This window comes from Neolamprologus multifasciatus, chromosome 10 (genome assembly GCF_963576455.1).
Source record: "Neolamprologus multifasciatus chromosome 10, fNeoMul1.2, whole genome shotgun sequence".
Lineage (NCBI taxonomy): Eukaryota > Metazoa > Chordata > Actinopteri > Cichliformes > Cichlidae > Neolamprologus > Neolamprologus multifasciatus.
In genome coordinates this window covers 4,467,449-4,489,920 of record NC_140448.1, presented here as the reverse complement: position 1 = coordinate 4,489,920, position 22,472 = coordinate 4,467,449, and the positions used below count along the sequence as shown (strand labels likewise).

Here is a 22,472-nt window from a genome sequence, read left to right as displayed (position 1 = left end):
TGGTTCTTAACCTTGTTGGAGGTACCGAACCCCACCAGTTTCATATGCGAATTCACTGAACCCCTCTTTAGTGAAAAATAAAATGTGATTTTTTTCAAATTCAAGACGTAGATATGTTTTTTTACTGGTGCACAAAAAGAGCCGTGCATGTCTCGGCGGAGGCTCTGCCCAAACCCCTGGGACCGACTCACCGAACCCCTAGGGTTCGATCGAACCCAGGTTAAGAACCACTGATTTAGAAGAAGGCGATAAAGAACTATGCCGAAATTCTTCTTCTGCTGTTTTAAATGTCCACAGTAAAAGGGGATATGTTCAAGCAAGAAATCACTCGTCGGAATAATTTTATGGCTTTATTTTTTTTAAACAAAGAAAATGCATCCAAATTATGGAAACCTGTGTAAGAAAACAAAAACAAAACCTGAACAGAGTTCAGGGCTGCACTCAACGTTCACCAAGCAGCCACGCTGCAGCATAGGAGGCCGTTTTCCTGTAAATGGAGGGCCGTCATCGGCAAAACAAGATGGTGAACTTGTCATTTTTTCTTCAGTTTCTGAAGCCAGCACAGCGACGCTTGTATGTGTTAGGAAGTATCTAACACCTGTCTCTGCTCCGACTACGACTCCTGCTGCACCTCAGGGTATGTCTTCATGTAGGTATCAGCCAATGAATCCAGATCAAACCTAACATCATAGTTAATGTTCAAAAGAGCAAGGCTTTTGGACTTAAATCTGTCAGGCGTGCTCTCCATGTACATTGTGAAGCGCTTGTATGCCACGTTGCAGTTGTCCTCTAAAGCCAACGCAGGCAGGACACCGATCAGTCTGAAGACCGCCAGCATGTTTGGGAAGAACTTGACGTCAGCCAGCTGCAGCGTTTCATGGAGGCTGGAGGGAAAAGTCTCACCTTTCCCCTTTTTGTTCCATTTAACCCACCAACAGTGCAACTCTGCAGAAAGGGTTCCTGCATTTGGGATGTCATTATTAAATGCCTGCACGTTCACCTCTTCGGGTTCTGTGGATTTGTGCTGCTCTATGACAGCAGGGATCAGCGACAGACACCTGAGAAGCTTCAGGTGGTCTTCACAGAAGAGCCGATTCATTTCTCGGATGGTGTGAGTCACCACAGGCACAGACAGGTGTTCCTTGTAGTAACTCTCTGGCCGCATGGATCCACATTCTGCCTGATGCTTCCTCAAGAACGACCGAGGAAGCTTCGCTGAAATTTCCATGGTTGCAGCTACGGTAAGAGCCTCGTCGTTCCAGAATTCGTGATACACGTCGATGTTGTCAGACACCTCTTTCAGAGAATGCAACACAGCTTTTAAACTGACTGACGCTAAATGGGTTTCTGTTGCGCTCCCTTGTATATTTTTCCCAAAGGCTTGGGTGAGCGTCATCACGTTTTTCAGAACAACCAACGCCATCACGAACTCAAAGTCAGTCAGTGCTTTTGAAATCTCTAAAGCGTTTTGTGAGACTTGATCACTCCATTTCATATCTTCATTGTCATGCACGCTGTCTATACAGAGCAGCAGCGCCTCCAGGATATCCACTGCCACTTCAAACGCATCATTTCTTCCGGTCCATCCGGTGCGACAGATCTCTTTCAGGTCGTTGGCTTTCTCCTCGTTGTCAGGGTAGAAAATCGAAATTGCGTTCTCGAGCTCCAGCTGCAGTAACGCTGACTGACTGAAAAAAGACTCAATCTTCTTAAAGGTAAACATGACGAGCTGAACCCCCGACGAAGCCATCCCACTGGCCAGCGACATGTTCAAGGACTGACCGGAGCTCAGTGTGAGCACAGCCCTCGGATGCATCTCCATTAGTTTGGCAGCCAATATTTTTATTTGATTAAAATGCGTCCCTGAGCAGGAGTGAGCTTGTCCTCTACACCTTTCCATATCTAACCCCCATTTGTCAGTCATTTCAGACAGCAGTTTCTCTGCAAGGATATCTCTATCTCCTTCGAAGCTCAAGAATCCGACAAACCTTTCCCTCTGAAAGTTAGACTCGTCCACGTAGCGAACAAAGACGGGGAGCTGCCATTCTGCCGAGATCTTCACTGGATCACCAGTGAGTAAAGAGAAAAAACTGCTTTGTTTAATTTCCTCCACAAGCTTACTGCGGACGAACTTCTCACACACCTCAATCAGCTGATTCAGCTGTTCGGTGGAGCAGCACTCCTTGTTGTCATCGTACCTCTTCTTTAGGACTTCATCGCCACACATGATGCGATTATCTAGCAATGCCTGAAAGCTGCTGGACCCAAGGCCTTGGTCCTTATTATTAGCAGGCCCCATAGGAGGAATGCTTTGCTCTCCCAGCAGGAGGAGGACTTCAAATAATGACTTCAGATACTCTTTGTATTCTTCTTCCTCTGATAACGTCGGGATGTCTTCCTTAGCTGTTGCTGCTTGAGACTTTTTCATTTCTGAAAAAGAAAAGGAAACGCTTGAAGGAAAACTCAATAACTCCTCTTGTAACAAATGAGCCTGTGGGATGTTTATACTTCCATTTTTCATTAATAAATATCTGTGTGTGTGTGTTTGTGTCTTGATGTTTCTACTTACTCTTCCTTCCCTTACTTTCCATTTCATTGTCTTTGGTCTACCAAAAAAGATATAAAAATGGAGTTAATATATACCACTGAGATACAATCATAATATACACATGTGGTCAGAAGTTTACAAACATGCAGGATTGTTATGGTAATTTTAGGCTTTTAATAATTCCTTTAAAGTGTCCTTTTCCTAAGATGAATAAGAGAGTAATTCATTACAGCATACATCTGTAATGAATTCTGAAAATACAAGAATTTGGTGCAGAACTTTGAATTTCTTTTGGATTTTCTTTAATTCACACAGGTTTGAAATTGGACATATTTGATTAAATAGCAAGTTTCACCTTGACCACATGCCTTTGGTAGTCATTAACAAGCCTCTAGGATAGTTCTGGTAGAATATTTGATCACTCTTGGCAGAACTGCTTGGTTTCCTGACATGGAGCTGTTTTTTACTACTATAGTCCACAAATATTCAGGAGGGTTCAGTTCTGGGCTTTGGACTTTGCTTTTATCCACAAAGGAAGACATTTTCATGTGTGTCGGGAATCACTGTGCTGTTGATCATACTCTGTTTAGCCACACCACAGTGCAATATCATCAACACATCAACATGCACACTCTCTTTCCTTGTAGTTCACTAGGTTTCTACTGTGAATAGCTCACTCTACTAAAGCTGGGAGACGTCTGTAATATAATTGTGCTGCAAGTGTTTTGTTTCCTTCTTTTTGTTCGGTGTTATCTTCACTAAAGCCAAAAACGTGTCTGAATAACAGGCACTGCTTTTTATTTGGCACAAGCTCCTCAAGTTGGGCAGTCAGTTAAGTACTCTGTTTTAAAGGGAACAGTACATACTGAGGGGAGTATTAACTAGGGGTGGGGGAAAAAATTGATACTGTGTAGCATGGTGATATTTTGTTTGCTAATAATGTATCGATACAGGGACAGCAGAAATGGATATTTTGTTACAAAAAGGTTTTTGTGCTCTGACTTCAGAGCATGTTGATCCTTTTTCTGAGCAAGAATCCTGACATTCCTTCACTGTCCAAATGTGTTTCACTTGTTTTTGGCAGCAATAAACATGACAGTTTACTTATTTTAATTTAAGACATGTTTTATTTTAATTAAGTTTAAAACTTTTTATTTAATGCAAAATTATATTTTTGTTTTAATTTACTTTCAAATTCTTCAGTTGCTGAAGGGGCTGCATAGTTTTCATAAACTGCATAGTTCAGAATAGCTATAATTGTACCAGATGGTTGATTCAGTTAAGTTGGACTAGACTGTAATACAAACCGTTCAGTTTGTCAACAATCAAACTGAAATGAGAGAAAGACTGAGTGTGAGACTTTGATATTAGATAAAATAAATATTGATAAAGTTTACCTTTATGTACAGAATCTGAATATCGTAAAAATATTTTTAAAAATTGCAATAATATCGTATCGTGGGATGTATGGTGATTCCCACCTCTAGTATTAACAGATTTTAAAATATATAGCATATAAATATCACCAAAATACCAACATGGGTGGGAATGTGTCAATTAGAGGTTTCAGATGTTGGTTTTGATTGACTTTTTATTATTTGCCCCGCCCTACTTACTACCAAAGAATAATAATAAAAAGACCCTCTTACTACAAGATCCAGATGTTTAATTATGAATAAAGGTATCTGTCCTTTCTCAGCTGTCTTTGTAATGAATATTAAAATCTTTCCTCAATTTTAAAGACATAATGTTAAACATGAATAAAGTCTTCATTTGTGTAATGCTGGTATAAATTCTTTGTGATATATAAAAAAAGTCATTTTTCGACTTCATTGCTATAACACTGCCATGCGTTTACATCACACACTGTGCAACCATGAGACAAGCGCAGACATGTCTGAGAGCTGCTGTCAGCCTCTGTTGACCATTCACTACAAACAAAGCACAGCACAAATGTGTAAGAAAACTATTGTTGCTAGAGGTGGAGGCAACAAGGTGTTTCACCACTTGGGTAAAAAACACACCATCATATACAAATGACTCCACCGAGCACTGCTGGAGCACAAGAGAGTTACACTCCATAGGACAGGAAGACCAAAAGGCTCATGGAAACTACTGTTGCAGTTAAATGGTGGACATGCAGGGCTTTAAGCAGCTGGTTAAAAAGCTCAGCATCCTAATCCCAATATTTTCCAGTTTTATTGTGTTACAATATTGTTCAGGCTCCTGAAGACTTAGACGTTTACTTTAGTTACTGTTTAAGTGTCACGCAGTTATTTTCTACTAAAATGTGTAGCAAAAAAACTGCCTACGCTTCCATTTGTCACTGGATATACTCCTGTGTCTTTATTATTGCACTATAACGGTGCTATTGGGGCCGTGTGTCAGTAGACTCACACTACAAATTAGGCAGTCTGTCATCACTGACAGTAGTTCGGTGGAAAAGAAGGATGGAAATATTGTGATATAATTTTGGAGCTGTGTTGCTCACCCTTATTGCTCCATACAAGAACTGTTGACTATCTTTTGAACCATGTTGTGTTAAAAATACAGTAGTTATTCATTCTTTTTGGTTTGTATAACATGCAACGGCTACTATAATCTTCACCCCTTATATGCAAACATAAAATGCCTCTCTCATTTTGTGAGAGCACAGAATGACTGCTTTTCCTCTTCCTCTCTTTTTGTGCTGACACACTAAATGTCACGTGCCCCATGTAACTGCATTTATCTCATTTTGCTTTTGTTAAGCATTTCTGTCACAAAAATTCCTCTATTTATCCTCCCATCCACCAAGATGGTTTGCTCGTTTAGTTTTTGGTATGCTCTATATCAAATATATTTTCATGTATATTTATTCTTTTAACTTTGGTGCATTAAAGCCTGAGTATACTGCACAACCAGAATAGATCATCGATAATTAAAAATGTCTGACTTTATCAGGGATTCGCATCCCTGAACACTTCTGATTAATTTAACCCACCATCGGTTTAGTGCGCTTCGCCTGTCCATTCTGAGGTTGGCTTGACATATCAAAAGCAGTTGGTATGGAATCATCCTTCAGCACTGTACTCTGAGCATCCTGTAACCAAAACACATTCGAGCAACTTGGGGTTAGTATCTTGCCCAAGGATACTTGACATGCAGACTGGAGGAGCCGAGGATCAAACCTCCAACCTTCCGATCAGTAGGTGACCTGCTCTACCTCCTGAGCTACAGCCACCCTAACATAAAAATGTTAATGAGGTAAAACCTGAACTACAACAAAAATAAAATGAAACCCCAATTTATTTTTTCAGATTTTATATAAGGACTGAAAACTCCATTGTTTCTTGTAATACGGACAATTTGGACCAATAGCACTTACACTGTCAAAAAAAGACGTTTCAAAATGTTTCCCACAAACTCTGTAGTATCTGTACAGGTGCTCTGGTGATCTGTCAATGAGGTCTGGCCTCTGGCATTTTTCAGCCCACTTCTTGGACCTGAAACAAGAAACCAAATTGTGGACAAACTTCAACAGTACTGTACACTAATTAAACAAGATCCTTTATTGCACATGTGCAGATATTAAAATGATACAGAGTCTGACTGAATATACAGTGTTGAAAAACAGAGAGATTTTTATTGAATTTGGAAACAATTGCTAGGTTGGGTTAGAAGTATAGTGACTATGTCTTACAAGAGATGCTTTTACAATGTTTTGAATATGAAAGCTATGAATGCACAGAAGCTTCAGTGCATATAGATCACACAAGGCAATTTGCAAAAGCTGGAAATAACAAATTCAACGTTATAGTTTTGTGTATTCTCGAGGAACGGTGCAAGAGATCGGCAATTAGTTCTTTATTATATACTAAGTGAACCAACATGCTCTACACAGGATACTGCATGATACTTCTTTGTGAGACTATATGTTTCACAAACTATAAAAGCTGCTGGTAGAGTTCAGACACTAATTAAAGATTTACAAGGATTGGCCGGTGAGTTTGAATACCTAACTGCCAGTGACTCGTTGATATTTACATTTTTAAAACTTTATTTCCTACCCTGCTTAAATCTTGTAACACTGCTTTTACCAAACTGTTATGACAAACCGTGATCTTCCAGATGTGCTTAGCAATATGCAAAAACGTAAACCTACGAACATTTTTACTACCAAATGCTTTTGAATAAAAACGGTACTAAATAGCTAAATGCAAAGGTTGCAAAAAGCGTGCCATAGTTTCCTCTATAACAAAGTCTCACTTCTTGCTAGCTTGGGGTTACTGTTTGCGATGCTAACATCAGTTACCTTTCTGCATCATTCGGGAACCGGAAGAGGGGCTGAGAGTCAGATTTGCCACTGGGACAGTTCGGCACAGCGCAGTGATTTTGCATTCTATATATTTTACGAAAGAAACCCTTTTTATAAAAATCGTTTTATTTTCAGAGGGTAGCAAAAGAACTGCTAACGTCAATAGCGGAACCATAAAAGAGCTTCCGAGTTGTGCTTTCAAAATAAAATACTTTGGGCTAACTGGGTAATAATTTTATATAATTTTATAAAATAATTTTAGTATTTTTAAGAAAAAGATTTTTGTTCCTTATCAACTCAAAAACTACTGTACTTCTTTATAGTTTTCAAGGCTTTTTTAAAACTACTCTATATTTCTAGCTTACGCACAAAAAAGGTTTATGAATTTAAATAGACCCAATGAAAATGCCTAGAACGCGGCACATATAAGCAAACAAATAACAAATGCATGGATAAAATTACAAATTGCCGCCTCGGTATGCAATATATGCCGTTATAATTCACGTGCTCATGCGACTTTATTCTGAAGGCTGTTATTCTAGCACATGAGTAGCTTGACTTGGAAAATAACGTGCATCAGATGAGCGCGCGTTTCTTTTCTGTCCCATAATCCTCAGCGGTCTTTTCAAACATGCCGAGGCATAATCCCAAATGTATCTTGTGTTTGTGCTGAGGCGTGGGATCCGTAATATTAATATATCACACAAAGTCATTGGCTGTTATGCTTATTTTAAAAAGATAATTTGCTTTTATGTACTTGTGCAGAAAACAAAGTTAAAGGCTTGTGAAGACTGACATAAAAGCACCGCTTAATACAGTAGAGGCTTTCATAAATCACACTCTCGTGTATTCGTCCGTTACAACTCTATTTCCTGACAGCTGGTGTTTAACTGTCTCGACTTCTTTTTTAAGGGCAACATTGGGTGTGTATCGGTCAGCACGGACCGGTATTACAGGAATTTTATTTGGGTTCAAACATTTAAACAGTAGGGGGGATTCAAACCTAAGGGCTGGAAGAATGACGTTATCTGTTGTTCTCGCGCTTAGTTTGGAGATATTTTATTGGTTGGTTTTGGTTTCTCGCGATACCGAGGTGACCAATTGGAGCGCTGCAGCGCCAAGTCAAATCCTGAAGAAGCAAAACGAGCCGTGTTTTTCCCTCAGATTGAGCTGTGGGGCTGAGGTGGAGGGGTTTCTTGGAAGATTATAACGAAGGGGTAAGTCAGTGTTTCATATATAAGCATTACTTTAGCCCACTATCGGAGACTAACGGCAAATTTTGATTATGTCCAACTTGTATTCTTTAACGTTATAGCTAGCTTAGCTAGCTAACCTTAATTTACGACAGAGTACTGCATATGCGTATTCAACACGTAAAGTGAAGTTTAAGTTCTTAGCTTTTACTAAATGATTGAGTTTCGAGCACTTCACGTGCACGATGGTGTTAATAACTAATCACGCAGTGTATTCCTTGCTTTGCTCACATTCCAGCATTCCTGACTAATTTAAGCACTTTTGACGGGCTACACAATGGAAGTTGCAGTTTCAAGACGAAACCACATCAGTAAGAAAGTAAGCTGACATAACATGACATTTTTTTTTGAAAGCCCATCTTGAATTTAGCAGATATCATGATGTAATGTTGTTGTTGTTGTTGTTTTTTTTTTGTAACAGGAAAACAAGGAAAATGCCCAGCCTGCACATGAAAGAAAGTTAATTATAAAAAAAGAGAAAACATCTGTTGTGCCATTCCAACTGAAAAATGGCCCAAAACAGCAGACCCTACCAAAGAGTCAGCCCCTTAGAGCTAAGGCTAAACAAACTGACACTAGGTCAGTGCCTGAGGCCCAGAAACCGGCACCAGCTGCTGTGTCGTTATCAAGGAATGCTCTAGGAATGTATAAAGGAAAGATTGTCCAGTCAAAAATTGGGTCTATTTGGAAGGCAAGTGCAGGTATAATGGATCCTAACCCATCAGCACCGAAAATGGAGAACCAAAGGCCTGGAAAAATGGCAAGAAGAAGGTCCAAATCTGCTGCTGAGATGCAGAGACATGGTACTCAAAAACCTGCACCAGTGAGGTCCAAGTCGGTGTCTGATGGACCTGCTCAGGTTTCCAAGCCTGCTGCCAGCAGTCGTCATCCTGCTGGATTCTCCTCTGCTCGCCCGCCTGCAAGAATCGTCCCAGCAACACTAACCACTGCTGGCTCTAGAAACACTACTGTGGCTCCCACCAAGGCAGGTGGGACTCACAACCCAAAGACACAGATTTCAGAACCTGACAAGAAGGTCAGCAAGCCTCTTGCCTCAAACACTATCAGTCAATACAGATTTACTATGGAGACTGCAGAAGAGAGAAAGTAAGATGTTCCACACATACATGCGATGTTTGCTGTATTACAATAAAATAAAAAGTAAAAGACGTAATTTATTTATGTGCTTTCTACAGAGCAAAACTGGCTGAGTGGCTGGCTTCAAAGGGCAAAGCTCTCAAGAGACCAGCCATGTCGACAGCAAAGCCCTCCAAAACCAAAGTTTCTACAAAACCTGTCGTCAAACTTCCATCTCAGCCTGCTGCACGCCACATGCCTGAGCCAAGACTGGAAATGTACAACGCTGACGCTGCTGTAGGCACTGTTTCCTGTGGAGATACTCAGAGGGCAGGACCAACAGCATCCAGCCAAACTCCAGTGATCATGAACACTACACTAGACCTAGAAAATTCTGATGGGGATCTGTCTGAGTCACAAGACCGAGTGGATGATGTAAGCAGAAATGGAGCATGGTTTCATCTTATTAGCTCGATTAAAATGTATAATATTGAACATCAAAGATCTCCTCCCTTTGTTTTATAGATTGTTGTGAATCTCTGTGATGCCTTGGAGGCATCGAGATGTAGCGATGGTAAAATAATCAGCATTATGTCATTTCTTAAAATATCTGATGCCTTTGTTTACATATTTGTCATTTGTGTTGATAAGAACTCACAGGTTTGACAGATAAGTGCAACAGTGACATGGAGGACAGCAAGCCTATAAATGAATGTAAAGCGGAGGAACTGAAGATTGACATGCCTGAGGATGCTGGTAAGCAGGTGAAGGATGAAGCAGAAGAAAGCGATGATCAGAAAGTGGAGATGGATTATGTAGAAAGTGATGATGATGATGACGACGTGATAGAGACTACTCCAGAGATGGAGGATGCATCAGTGATCAAATACAGCGTGAAAACAACGCCATACTTGCAAAGGTGAGCCGGTCAACTTTCTCTTAGCAAATCTGTTCAGTTACTTGAGTATTTGAGCCACTTCGTTCTTAACTCTTACAAAATGATTCTCTCAACATTTCAGTGTCAGAAAAACAATTGAAGGCGAGGTCGGCACGAGTGCATCCAGGAGAAAGAGCAACATTAATGATCTCAAGTTTCTGACACCTGTGCGCCGCTCCTCCCGCATCCACAACAAATCCAGCCAGCTGCCCAAGATGCTTGTCGATCACGATCCCTGCGTGTCATCGCTGGCTGAGCTGGTGAAGCTGGATGATAATCCTAATGCCTACATCTACAGAAAGAACACTGCACTCGTCGCAGACCTCCCGGACGAGTCCAGCCTCTAAAGAAACCTATATTTGTACTATTTCTAAGGGGGGGTGTAATCAGCAATGATTGGTACTCAACCTAATTGACACTTTAAAGATGATTTTAATATTGAATTGTCCTAATATGAAATATTTTACTGTATTTATGTTCATGCTGTCCTGCTTTGTTTCCTTGAATACTAACTTTTCTAAAGTTAACACTTTACGACAATTAAACACTTTCTGAAGTTGTCTTTAAAAAATGAAGTCTTGAGTGCATCTTTTTATAGAACCTATGTAATAAATTGAAACTGTCTTCCATCTATGAAGTGGGCAAGAGTTAAAATTATGATTAAGTAACCCTACATTCTGGCAGCTAATTGGCTGTTGTTCACTGATGTTGGCCCATCACATTTCAGAGCTTCTAGAGTAGCTCATGGATAATTTGTTCCCTGGCAGAAAATGAGTGGGGAGACTAAAACTAAAGTAAATCCAATCATTTTCTTGCTTTCCATATCAACCATTACCTGCTCAAGCGTGGTTGGTCAGCAGTAAACTAGTGATGGTAAATTTGATTCTTTTTACTGAATTGAGTTTTAATGAGTCACTCACCAAAGTGAATCGGCTTTTTGAGTCAGTTGACCAGAGAGTGCAAAAAATTTACATTTTCACTCAAACTTAATTTGTTTCTCTTTTCATGTAAATCCTACTGCTAAGATGAATGATTCTAAAAAAAAAACTATTTTATAGAGCAAAAACATTTCTAAAATTAAGCAATTTCCTATCAAAATTGCTTAATAAACATTTATTTTGTTTATTTGTATTTTATTAGTATTTTCCTTAAATGTGTTAAATATATATTTTCTCATCTAAATGTCCACTGAGCTGTGAGCCAGGGGGCGGTAATGCACCTTAACATTGGTTGCCAACCAAGAAGCAGCAGCTGTGAGCCAGGAGGGAGGGGGTGAGTAGCTCAAATGTGCTGTTAGCATGTTAGCATGTTAGCATGTTAGCTGTTAGCATGTTAGCAGAGCGATGCTACTGTGAACCAAGAACTATTTTCTTGATGTGAGCTTCTACTCAGGGTTTTTTCTTCCAGCTCAGAGCAGAAATGCTTTTGTTAAGAAACTGGCTGTTGTTTTTCCCCCACACACAATTTTAATTATAAGCTAGATATATTTCTACTAAGGAAATTAGTTTGCTAACAGCAACAGGGATGAGTCAGTTGGGCTTGTGAATCATGATTCACGAGTCAGTAAAGTGATTCTCGAGTATTGAACGATTCGTTCACGAATCGAACATCACTACAGTAAACTGTCTACAAACATTTTTGCTCCTAGCCTACTGTTCAAAGCATGAGAAACAAGAGGATCGGGCAGCCAACAAAACTGATCCAACTGAATATCAACAGCTGACTACAGCCTACACTGCATTTCATTTCAGTGACGGGAAAAAAAAAAAAGACAGTTGTATTCCGATTTAATCCCACTTTTATTGACCACATTGTAAAAATTCAACCGCTCACAAATGACCTCTTGGCAAAATACACTTCCTAGATCAAACTGGACGTTTTGACATCATCTCCCTCTGATCCCAGATGAGATGTTTCATTATAAACAAAATTTTAAAAAATCAAAATCATCTATAAAGAAAAAGGAGATGCCATTTTCTTCCCCCAAACAAAAGGCATATAAAAAAGGTACTCTTTTCCCACTCGACTGCTGACCACAGAGGAAGGCGTTCAGTGCGCTTAAAGGCCGTTTTCACTGCTGTCTGTGCGCCTTATGTCCTTGAAAGACCCCGATTGTCCAGATCTTTCACCTAAAGAACAGGAGAACACTGTTAGCTTAGAAAGTTCTGTTCTGAAACTGATTTTAGATGTTTACACAGTTTAGCTTTAAACTGTGGAAAGGTTATGATTATTAAAAAGACAAAAAACAAAAAAAGCCCACCCTCAAACAAACTAATCTTTGAGTCATTTAAAAGGTAAAGTCACAAGAATTTGCATTAATCAGTAAACTTAAGCTTTTATAGTTAAATTAAAAACAATGTTTACGATAAGATAAGCATGTGAGAAGCTTGAGGCGGTTTTAAGCAATAATTCCATTCATATTCTAATAATAATAAAAACAAAGTGATAAAAACTGAATTTAGTAAACCTACAATGGAAACAATCTGGAACCAAACACTCAACATGAAAATACAGAACTATAACAACTGTTATAGAGACAAAGTTAACTTGTTTACCTTGTATATCCTAACCAGCCAGTGCTCTGTTGTGTAGGCCTCCTCCAGCACATCCAGCTCAAAGTCTTTGTTCCCAATCTCGGCATTCCTCACTCTGTCATAACCAGGTGGGCGCTCTGCAAAAGAGGGAACCAGAATTAATCAGAAAAACCATCAAATACAGTGTATCACGTTCCTCCAGTTGGAATTTAAGAGGCTCATATAAAGTGATAAATAGATCAGACTAGGGGTAGAAGGTACTAGAAGCACTCACTGGCCTCTGTGTAGACCTGGCCAAAGCGGTAGTAACACATCTTGTACATGAGGCAGTTAAGCAGGACTGGCGAGCCCTCGCGGTCCACCCTGAACTCTCCGGTGGCAGTGTAGTAGTCGTGCTCCTTGATATGCTTGCCTGTGTCTGTACTTCCTCCAATACGGACCATCCACAGAAACTTGTTGATGTCTGTCATGCAAACACACACCAATTAGAAACCGTCCAAACTTTATGTCTTACTTCATGTGCTGAATGTTTAATGAGTTGACAAAAAAAAAGGAACTCCTAAAATTCAATTTCACTTATTTAGAAGCTTAAAAACACAACACCTTACGTGCTGCACTAGTTATAGAGTATTAGGCGGCGTACCATCTGAAGAGTAGCCCGTCAGCCCTCCAAAGATGACCAGAACATAACTGACGTCGAGCTCTCTCATGATCTCGTAGGCCCTTTCCTCTGTCGATGCCATGGCCTGCAAAAGAAACGGCAGCGCGGTCAGCACAGCAGCATTTCATAGCCAATTTCACCTTAAAGGTCACCCAGCTCACCTGTCCAACTCTGGAGATGTGAGTATTGTTCCATGTGTTGTTGTCCACTAGAATGGTTCGATTAGCCATGGCAGTTATCTGATATCCGTAATCCCACCATGACATGACTTTGGCATCCTGGATAGGAAAAATAACACTCAGATACGCAGATGGAAAATCTGATCAAACGGCTGTGACTGTTGATTGCTCATGACAACGATCTATAGTTTAACGATCGACCTTTTCTTCCTCACGTGGGGATTAACTGACCTCCGGTGTGTTGTGGCGGAGCCAGTAGTAGGCCTCTCTGAAGTCATCAAAGATGATGCGGCTGCCGTCGCCTCCACGGGCTGACAGGACAATCGATGGAGAGGAGTAGGCTTCGCTGGTCACCCAGGTAGAGTGGAAGGTGTACGTGATGAGGAAGAAAGCCATTACCAGAATCATCCCACTGGCAACCTGGTAGGTTTACACAGAGCACGTCAACATGCTTTTATATTCATTATTACTACACTTTATTTGGGATCAGGTCGTTTAAAACCAGGAACTGGGCCACTTAACGGGTAATGGAATAAATTGAGGGAGAGTGAAATAAAGAACGGGAGGAGATTTCAAAGGTGAAAACAGCCAAATACTCAAGTGAGAAAGTGTAGAGAGAAGCTATAAAGTCTCATTTGTGTGTTTAATTCCCTCTAGTGAGTAACGTTGTTGTTGCACTTGTAATTTTTGTGGAAGTGTCTGCATTGCTCTGCAGGCACAAGTAAAATGGAGCGCTTATGTTGACCTGGAGCAAACAAATTTTGAACAACTTTTACTGACACTGAGACGCACGAAGGAGGAAACACTGAGTCTATACATTTTGTCAACAGCACATCAAGACTGCCAGGATACTAACATCAGCACAAACTAGATGTAATTGCAGCAAATTCCATTTTGTTTTACAGGAGGTCTCATCTTTGTGCTGTCAACACACTGAGGTCACGCTGCACATTACCATTAAACAGATCGATCATAGCTGTTGAGATCTGTGTAAATGCAATGCATAGTTATATTTCTTGGCAGGTGCAGGTCAGACTGCGGTGTAGCTTTGTACTAGGGCTGCACGATTTTGCATAAAATGAGAATCACGATTTTTTTGCTTAGAATTGAGATCACGATTCTCTCACGATTTTCTTTTCCAGTATAAATATTTATTGCACTTATTAACTGCACATCAACTTCGTAACAGTTGAGACTGAACATAAAAACAATAAATAAACATAAAAACAACAAATGTCTCACGTTTTGTCGTTGCCGCAAAATGTTGTACTGCTTGAAATTCCGTCTCCACCGTTGCTCGACACTGCGTGTATAGAGCAGGTAGTGCAACAATAGAAAAATAGTTGCGGGACGGCACTGTGTAGCGTTTGTCTAGGGTGTTGATCATTTTCCTAAACCCCTCGTTTTGCACAGTGTTGATGGAGCCATATCTTTGGTCAGGTGATAAGTAACAGCCTCCGTAATTTCTTTGTGCCTGCGGGAGTTCGACGGGTATAGGGAAGCGCTGTATAAGGTTCCCGTTATTGATGTTTGGGTGGTTGACCGGGACGGATTTTCTCCTGTCACTTTCTCGTCATCCCTGACGTGCTCTCCGTTGTTTTTTCCTGCCAATTTTAGCAGCCATCTTCTGTATCACGTGGTATAAGGCTCCGCCCTTGTCATTTGTTGAGCAGGAAGCGTGAGCGCTTGTTTTCATGCAGATTACGTCCCGGATCAAAATGTGGTACAATCGTCGTCGTGTTTTTTTTTTTTAAATCGTTGTCATTTGGAAATGAGATCGCACATAAGTATGAATTGAGATCGCGATTTTCTAACGATTAATCGTGCAGCCCTACTTTGTACCCATCGCTACACTGAAAAATCATCTAAATCATGAGGAAGAATCTCAACTAAACACACCTTTTTTTAATTGGTCAAGGTTGTGAACCTTCAACAATGCAGTGTACCTATCCCACAATTGTTTGTAAACCTAACAGTAATTATACAACAATTCACTTTTAGGTGTAGTATCTGTTTCAAGTTGCATGAAATATCAAATACAAGAAGAAAAGAAAAGGTTTGTGTTCTCTTGGACAAGATTTTAAACTAGACATAAAAACCAAGACTATAAAACACTGAGCTGAGAGCTTGACAATGATGGATTATTTAACCCTTTAAGACCTACCATAGAACCAAGTCCGCCAGAGCTTATATTATATGTTTACATGCTGTGGAGCCATTTTTGGGAGCATTTCAAGTTGCTATACATCAATACAACCATTACAGCCTAGATTTTAATAATATGTCTGCATTAAGTGCATAGTAATTACATAAATTGCAAAAAAGTGCAATAAACTACAAAAAAATTGAAAATCGTTTTTGTTTTTTTAACATATATTTCTAGTTAGAGAAATTTAAGAGGCTTATCCCTCAAAACTGTAAATACAAAAAAGTTGCACAAACTAGTTTCCCACCACAGGAAATTTATTTTGAGTGTCTTCATAGTTTTATTTTTGAAATACACCAATTTCTATACACTGCAGGAAAAACGAAAATAAATATTATAATGCAAATTTGCAAAAAAGCAGCATATGCATCAAAATAAACTATTTCCAGCAGTGCAATATGAGTCCTAAGCATCCCAGAAACGACTCAGAAAGTCATAAAGTCAAAGATAACTTTTAAAAACACCAGTATAGGCTCATGAGGCCCTGATGGTAAAAAACTACATTTCCGCAAAATGACGTCACTTCCGGTTTCAGGCAGGTCATGGCGGACATGCGATAGTTCGTGCTGATGGACGTAGGAAGTGTTATGAACAGCTGATCGGATCGGCAAAGCGTGTTTCTGGAATATTATGTTTTTGTTGCTGCAAGCGCTTTTTATGCAGTTTTTGCAAAGTTATATGTGGAAGGAAACTGTGACCGAGGACAAGCTGATGGCATAAGATGTAAGTACAACTCCTCCGGTTTCATATGCAAAAAAAATTATTGCGCTAGCTCACGTGGTTGCAGAGCTACCGGGATTTAAAAATAGTTACGCAAAACAGAGCGTGCCCACTCCGACCGGCTTTAAAGGGTTAAAATAATCAGTAGTTGTTCTTTTTTTTTTGTACAGGTTTAACCTGTCCGAATGCACAGATTTCATGTCACAACACATCACTGTCACCACCTTACACAGCAAGCTTATCCTGTCAGCCAACTCACCTCGTTTTTGATTGGGTAGGTGGAATCCTGCTGCTTCTTGCTCTTTTTGTCTGGCCGGCTGACGTCCAAATTCTTCATGTAAGTGGTTAGAACCTGGGACACGCCGATGCCTGACAGGATGCACATGACCGGAGCGAGTACCAGCATCAGACGCACCTGAGGAGGAAACGAGCAGTGCAGTTAAAAAACAAAAACAACCAACATATGACACAGACGGGGCGCATACAACATCCTAGACACCATTTCTTGTTTGCTTCGGTTACATTTAATGGTGCAAAAGTGATGCCATCAGGTTGCTTTTAAAATCCCAGAAGCAAAAGTCTCAGATGGCATGTGTAACACACACACACACACACACACACACGTTTACAGAAAATAAAAGAAGGGCCTTTAGGCAGCAGTACCATGACAGCTGAGAAGTACATGCTGGTGACTCCGTACATGATGATGAAGATCCTGGCATCCGACAGGTTGTTAAAACAGTAGTACAGACCGACTGTAAGAAGAGAAAGGTAAACTGGAATGAAATATGGAGTGATTACAGAATATTAAGCCAGTGCTACGCTGTGCTTTTGCTGACTTGCCTGGGAACATGAAGACTAGGAGCTGCAGATCAAAGTAGTATGAGGACCAGGTGGTAGGCTGGTGCTCGGACACAGAGGCGATGATGGGGATATTGTTCTTGGCATAGGAAGGGTCCAGCAAGGAGTAGAAACGCCCGGTCCACGGAGAGATTTTACCTGACAGAAACGCACTTATCATGTCACGTCAAAAGCTTTTACAAAGGTTTTCCCATTCATTACTGTTATTGTTAATCCTCTTACCTGTCAGCATGAGAACAGCACCTGCAGACAACAGGATAAAGCCCACCAGAGAGATGACGCTCTTGAACAGCACCTCAAATTGCTGAGCATTGAGTTTGCTGCGCAGGTAGTCCACAAAAGCATGGATCTGGCACAGACCAAACACGCCAAAGGCTGCCATGTGCTCTGATGACTGCACCGGCTGGTAAATGAAAAAAGGGAGACAAAGAACTGAACAGTGTGATACAGTGTGATTAACAAAAAACGTCCAGGAAGGAGGATGTGTCAGGTGATGAAATGAGACTGTTCTTTTTACCTGGAAACCAACAAAAGAGATTTGCATGGAGAGGATGGTGCCCAGGCAGTAGACTGTGCAGTAAGCCACATATATGCGGTGTGAGAATCGGCCTGTGAGCATCAGAACCAGGACGTGGAGGGGAATAAGGTTGATGAGGAACACGTAGCCACCCCAGGAGGAAACCTAAATGCACACAGAGACCATTTCATGACCAAAGTCACCTCGTAGTGCACTCAGTACAACATGCAGATCAGCTGCATCTCCTCACCATGTAGAAGTAAGCCAGCGCACACATGGACGACCAATACACCGAGCCTGTTTTCACAGCCTTGATCCACATGTAGTAGGTCAACAGCATGCAGAAGATGGCAATACCTGAGCGGGGAGGATCATTTTCTTATTATACTGTTTTGCACTTTCGGTGGATATCCTCTAATGCTACAGCTTTACTTTCATTATTGACTGAATATATAACATAGTTTACCAGGGAAAAAGCCCTTTCTGACTGATGAATAAAATGAGCAGCCACAGAGTTTCTGTTACCTTCATTATCGTAGGAGCCAGCAACAGAACGAGAGATGTAACCAGGCACCACTGCGATCATGGCAGCTGCCAGGAGCCCAGCACCTGCATCCTGAAGAGACAAAAACACACGTGCAGGTTAACACCACAGTCCTGCAATAAAGAGTCTTTACCATGTTCAGTTTTGTTCTAACAGTCTTAAGTAGGAATGGGTACCGGTATCCGGTGCCATGATGGCACCGGTTCTGACATAAACGGTAGTAACCAGACCGAAAAGCAGCGCACATTTCGGTGCTTTATTTTCCTGAGCTGTGATACACTTTAGATTCTAGCCAATCATTTTACGTTTCCGAGGATAGTAGGCGGGTCCAGGTACGTACGTTCTTTTAGAGCAGAGCTACAGATTAAAAATGCCCAAGGCGAAACGGTCAAAAGTCTGGCTGTACTTCACAGCAAAATATGCAAACTCAGCAGCTGCAACAAGTGCTTTAAGCTGATACTGTGATACTGTCAAAGGAGGTAACACCTCAAATCTGATGAAACACCTGGCGACGCATAGCGTGTTTTTTTAAAAGCCGAGAAATGCGCCGTATTTGATAGCTTGCTGCGAGACCTCACACCGAGCACATCTACTGCGGGTGTGGTGCCTGTTATCGGACCCGGAGTTAGCAACATCCCCCAAAAACCTGAAGAGGAGAGTCCTGGCCCCTAGCCCTGCCAGTGTAGCAGAAATGATGAGGATGATGATGCAGCAGCAGCCGTTCTTCTCTGCGTGAGTAGCTTAATGTTGTTCGTGTGTAATTTACGTTGAGTAGGCTAACCACGTTATTACATTAATGCATGTAAGGTGAACTAGCAAACATCATCATAGCTACATGCGGCTGTCTTCTTGTTTGATGGCAGATACTCCCTTCACCCTGGACAAAAAGGCTAAAATGACCAAAGAAAAAGTGGAAAACAGTTAAACATGAGAGGTTTTTGGACAAAGTTTGTGTTTTTCCCATTGTTTAAGCTGCTTCCAGCCAAGAGTGATCCCATATATGCCCCATAGCTGCAGAAAAGGCTAACATTGTTATCTTTTTACAAAAAAACAGCTGAACATGAGAGGTTTTTGGACCAATTTTGTGTTCTCCATTCTTTAAGCACCGGTTTGAGCACCGTTTAAGCACCGGCACCGTTTCACAAGCACCGGTTTGGCACCGGTATCGGATAAAACCTAAACGATACCCATCCCTAGTCTTAAGCCACTTTCACACAGGTGCTGCCACTCTTAAATTCTCTCTACCTGACAGAGGTGCAATAGGGAAGGAAATACCCCACAGACACTTGGTGAATTCCTAGTGTGAAGTCTGTTTATTTGTGCCTTTGTGTTCAGAGAGCAGGTAATAGTCTGGAATGTGCAGCTAGCGAGTGGTTCACCTGTTTGCCTCCTTCAGGCTTTACTTGAGGAAGCATCCTGATAAAGAAACCAAACTGAGCATGTCCACTTTAAAAACACACCTGATGTCCACCATATGTGGAACAGAGACCAAAAAAACCTTATACTGGTCCCTACTAAGCCAGATATAAACTGTACAATACTGAACTGTCCCAGATTAAACATATCCTGGATTATGTCCCAAACTCTTTGGTTACGTTCAAACTCAGCAGTTGTATCAGGCAGTCTTGGGACTAAAGATAGGATAGGGATTTGGGATTATCGTCTAACAATGTAACTGCGGCTACAGCCTGCGAATACTGACCAGTCATAAGCAATGTAACACGAACTAATACACTGATCAATGCAGCTGTTATTGTGCCTGTACTGAGAGGGACAGAGCATGGAAACAAATGAGGAACTGGAGCCTGCATATATCAAATCAAGTTATTAGACTTTGTGTAAGTTGCAATAAACTTAAAAGTTTGCTGAAGTCTCATTGTGTGTAACTGCATTTATACTGACAGGATGTTCTTTTGTATTGTGTATTTTATTCATAACAAACAAAGTAGACTTCTTAACTATAACATCTCTCTGTATAATCCATTATCAATCCCAATGAAAATGTTTTCCTGTAACATGTCTGTGAAGGTTCTCAGTCATCCAGGTCATCATAGTCTAAGGAGCTTGGAAAGAAAAGCGTCTGGACTTCTTTAAGTTGCTTGAAGACGTCTCACCTGTCATCCGAGAAGCTTCTTCAGTTCTAAGGTCAAATGGTGGAGAGTCCCAGATTTAAGCTCTGTGGGAGCTTAAGTCTGAGAGGGAGAATGGACCCCCTAATGATCCTCTACCTAATCACATGAGCCAAGGTGTGAAAATGGGTGTAGGTCGCAATCAGCCAAGGTTTTGGGTGAGCTCATTGGGAAACCTGGCCCCACCCTATCATGTGATTTCCTGAGGTCAGATGGCCCAGGATGTAAGTAGGTATTAAGGCGTCTGGGAAGGGATCTCAAAACTGGATTATAGATGGCAGACAGTTGGTGTTGTAAACCACCGCCTCGGTTTTCCTGTAACATGATTCTTAATGAACAATGTGTCTGTGCTGTGGGTGATTTTCTTTTTACCTTCAGCTCCTTGGTTAGGTGGTACGTGACTATGGCGGTGAATGAGGAGAACAGGGGAGCCAGGAAGACGCAGACATTACGGATGTCAATTGTGATGTGGAAAAAATGTAGGACATGGTACAGGACAGCAGACGTGATCATCAGTCCTGGAGAAAGAAAACAGAAGCACACCATCATAATCTGACGTGAGCCTTCAAAAACTCACGTAACACACAAACTGCTCCACACGACAATTTATGGTCTTACCCGGATAAATGGTGCCACCAATGATCCTCCCCAGAGGATACCAAGCCCTGTCATCAAACCAGTTGTGAAACTTATAAAATCCTTCTTCTGCCAAGAAGCGGGTGGTACGGTAGTTGAAGTACCTGGTTGTGACATTAAGGTGAAGGTGAGACAGGACTCTTCAGGAGGAAAAACTATTAATGTAATGAATGATGATGCAGACAGTACTTACGGGTCAAACTCATGGATGACACTTTCAAACCTCAACACGGAGAAGAGCCTGGTGGAGAATGCTGAGGAGGGGAAAGAAAAATCACATGGATCATTGTGATGTGTGTGTTGTATAGTGTTGTCCATGCTATCATATACAGCGAGCAGAGGACTCACAGAGGACAGCGGCCATAGACAGGATCAGTAGCTTCAGCAGCGTGTCCTGTTTCTCATAGGACAAACGCAGGAAGCCCAGCTTGGTCATCTTGGCGAGGTTAGGGAAAGCTACCCGTACTACCTAATGGGAGAAAGACAATGGTTCTAAGCACAATAGAAAAGGCACTACAAATGCACTTTTAGACATATGTTTATGCATTTATTAAAAATCCCGCGAAAAATGTTTCCAAGTCAGGTTCTAAGAAACAGAATCAGCAATCCAGATGTCAGGAGTTAACTTCCACGTCCAGCCCAACCACATAAGGCCACGCACTAACGTGTGGCGTCACAAAGCAGGAAGTAGACACTCTGGAAACCCTTTGCATGGATTTGTGCCGTCTATTTCACATGTGCATTAAAAAGGTTTTACGAAAAGTGTAAAGTCGAACCACTAAGCTCCAACGAGCCCTCATGCTTTCAAGACAGCACCACTATCAGAACGAGCCTGAGTGCTGACAGCTAACCCACATCACAGAAAGAGCAAATGAACGGCAGCTAATCCGGTTAAACCAGATATTAACAACTGCACATATAAAGTGCATTCAGGCATAGTTGTAGTTTATGCAGCGTCTTATTGCTAGTCAGCGTCAGGCCGGCTTGCATCCACTTCAAAGTGTGTTAGTTGCTAGGCTAACCTGCTAGCTTCTTTTTAATGAAAACCACAGTCACGCGCAAACTCCCTGGCTTATTTATTAAAAAGAAGTATCTGCGTCTCCTTCACATATAGCAACAGAAAATAAAAACTGGTAGTCCTGGAAAAGCTAACGCTTTTTAATATGTAATCTTCAGACACTTACCCGCTCCGCTCCTGCTACTCACTTTTCACACACAACCCTCACCAAGAGCTAATCCCGCCCCGACTAGAGCATATTGCGTGCTTATTGGTTATGTGTCATTCAACGTTTTACTTTCTCGTATCTTATTGGTTCTTTGGATGTCAATCAGATTTTGTTCCTTACCCCGCCGCTGTAGTGTAGTGACGTGTC

General features: G+C 41.2%; 3 protein-coding genes across 4 annotated transcripts; 1 reads left to right on the top strand and 2 right to left on the bottom strand.

Moving 5' to 3' along the window:
* Positions 1–337: 337 nt before the first annotated feature.
* thap12a (THAP domain containing 12a) lies at positions 338–7,037 on the bottom strand. Its single transcript, XM_085174872.1, has 5 exons — positions 6,843–7,037; positions 5,916–6,033; positions 5,532–5,630; positions 2,570–2,606; positions 338–2,430 (listed from the first exon to the last, which is right to left on the bottom strand). Exons 1-5 carry the CDS (start codon positions 6,926–6,928, stop codon positions 614–616), a joined length of 2,157 nt encoding a protein of 718 aa, XP_085030998.1. The 5' UTR covers positions 6,929–7,037; the 3' UTR covers positions 338–613.
* Positions 7,038–7,866: 829 nt separating this feature from the next.
* Positions 7,867–10,687, top strand: LOC146509405 (uncharacterized). The gene is made up of 7 exons (XM_085174878.1): positions 7,867–8,062; positions 8,337–8,417; positions 8,520–9,205; positions 9,295–9,610; positions 9,701–9,749; positions 9,827–10,094; positions 10,195–10,687. Exons 2-7 carry the CDS (start codon positions 8,376–8,378, stop codon positions 10,457–10,459), a joined length of 1,626 nt encoding a protein of 541 aa, XP_085031004.1. The 5' UTR covers positions 7,867–8,062; positions 8,337–8,375; the 3' UTR covers positions 10,460–10,687.
* Positions 10,688–11,887: 1,200 nt separating this feature from the next.
* stt3a (STT3 oligosaccharyltransferase complex catalytic subunit A) lies at positions 11,888–22,401 on the bottom strand. Of its 2 annotated transcripts, none has more exons than XM_085174873.1 (18): positions 22,284–22,401; positions 21,448–21,568; positions 21,293–21,353; positions 21,082–21,203; positions 20,836–20,981; positions 18,316–18,406; positions 18,041–18,147; positions 17,791–17,955; positions 17,496–17,676; positions 17,256–17,411; positions 17,076–17,167; positions 16,672–16,827; positions 13,718–13,906; positions 13,469–13,585; positions 13,290–13,392; positions 12,921–13,109; positions 12,668–12,783; positions 11,888–12,241 (listed from the first exon to the last, which is right to left on the bottom strand). In XM_085174873.1, exons 2-18 carry the CDS (start codon positions 21,533–21,535, stop codon positions 12,203–12,205), a joined length of 2,118 nt encoding a protein of 705 aa, XP_085030999.1. In that variant the 5' UTR covers positions 21,536–21,568; positions 22,284–22,401; the 3' UTR covers positions 11,888–12,202. The 2 variants fall into 2 exon arrangements, with proteins under 2 accessions (XP_085030999.1, XP_085031000.1); XM_085174874.1 differs by lacking the exon at positions 22,284–22,401 and adding an exon at positions 22,122–22,244.
* Positions 22,402–22,472: the final 71 nt, after the last annotated feature.

What these genes read in the sequence shown, in the direction of transcription:
- thap12a (XM_085174872.1), bottom strand. Translation starts at nt 6,928, where the DNA reads ATGCAAAATCACTGCGCTGTGCCGAACTGTCCCAGTGGCAAATCTGAC. An exon ending in AAACGTCTTTTTTTGACAGT is followed by an intron (nt 5,631 to 5,915) that starts GTAAGTGCTATT and finishes TTTTGGTTACAG; the next exon opens with GATGCTCAGAGTACAGTGCT. An exon ending in GGAAAGTAAGGGAAGGAAGA is followed by an intron (nt 2,431 to 2,569) that starts GTAAGTAGAAAC and finishes TTTCTTTTTCAG; the next exon opens with AAATGAAAAAGTCTCAAGCA.
- LOC146509405 (XM_085174878.1), top strand. Translation starts at nt 8,376, where the DNA reads ATGGAAGTTGCAGTTTCAAGACGAAACCACATCAGTAAGAAA. An exon ending in GAGACTGCAGAAGAGAGAAA is followed by an intron (nt 9,206 to 9,294) that starts GTAAGATGTTCC and finishes TGCTTTCTACAG; the next exon opens with AGCAAAACTGGCTGAGTGGC. An exon ending in CACAAGACCGAGTGGATGAT is followed by an intron (nt 9,611 to 9,700) that starts GTAAGCAGAAAT and finishes TTTGTTTTATAG; the next exon opens with ATTGTTGTGAATCTCTGTGA.
- stt3a (XM_085174873.1), bottom strand. Translation starts at nt 21,535, where the DNA reads ATGACCAAGCTGGGCTTCCTGCGTTTGTCCTATGAGAAACAGGACACG. An exon ending in CGCTGGCTTACTTCTACATG is followed by an intron (nt 17,956 to 18,040) that starts GTGAGGAGATGC and finishes GTGTGCATTTAG; the next exon opens with GTTTCCTCCTGGGGTGGCTA. An exon ending in ACATCTCCAGAGTTGGACAG is followed by an intron (nt 13,393 to 13,468) that starts GTGAGCTGGGTG and finishes TTTCTTTTGCAG; the next exon opens with GCCATGGCATCGACAGAGGA.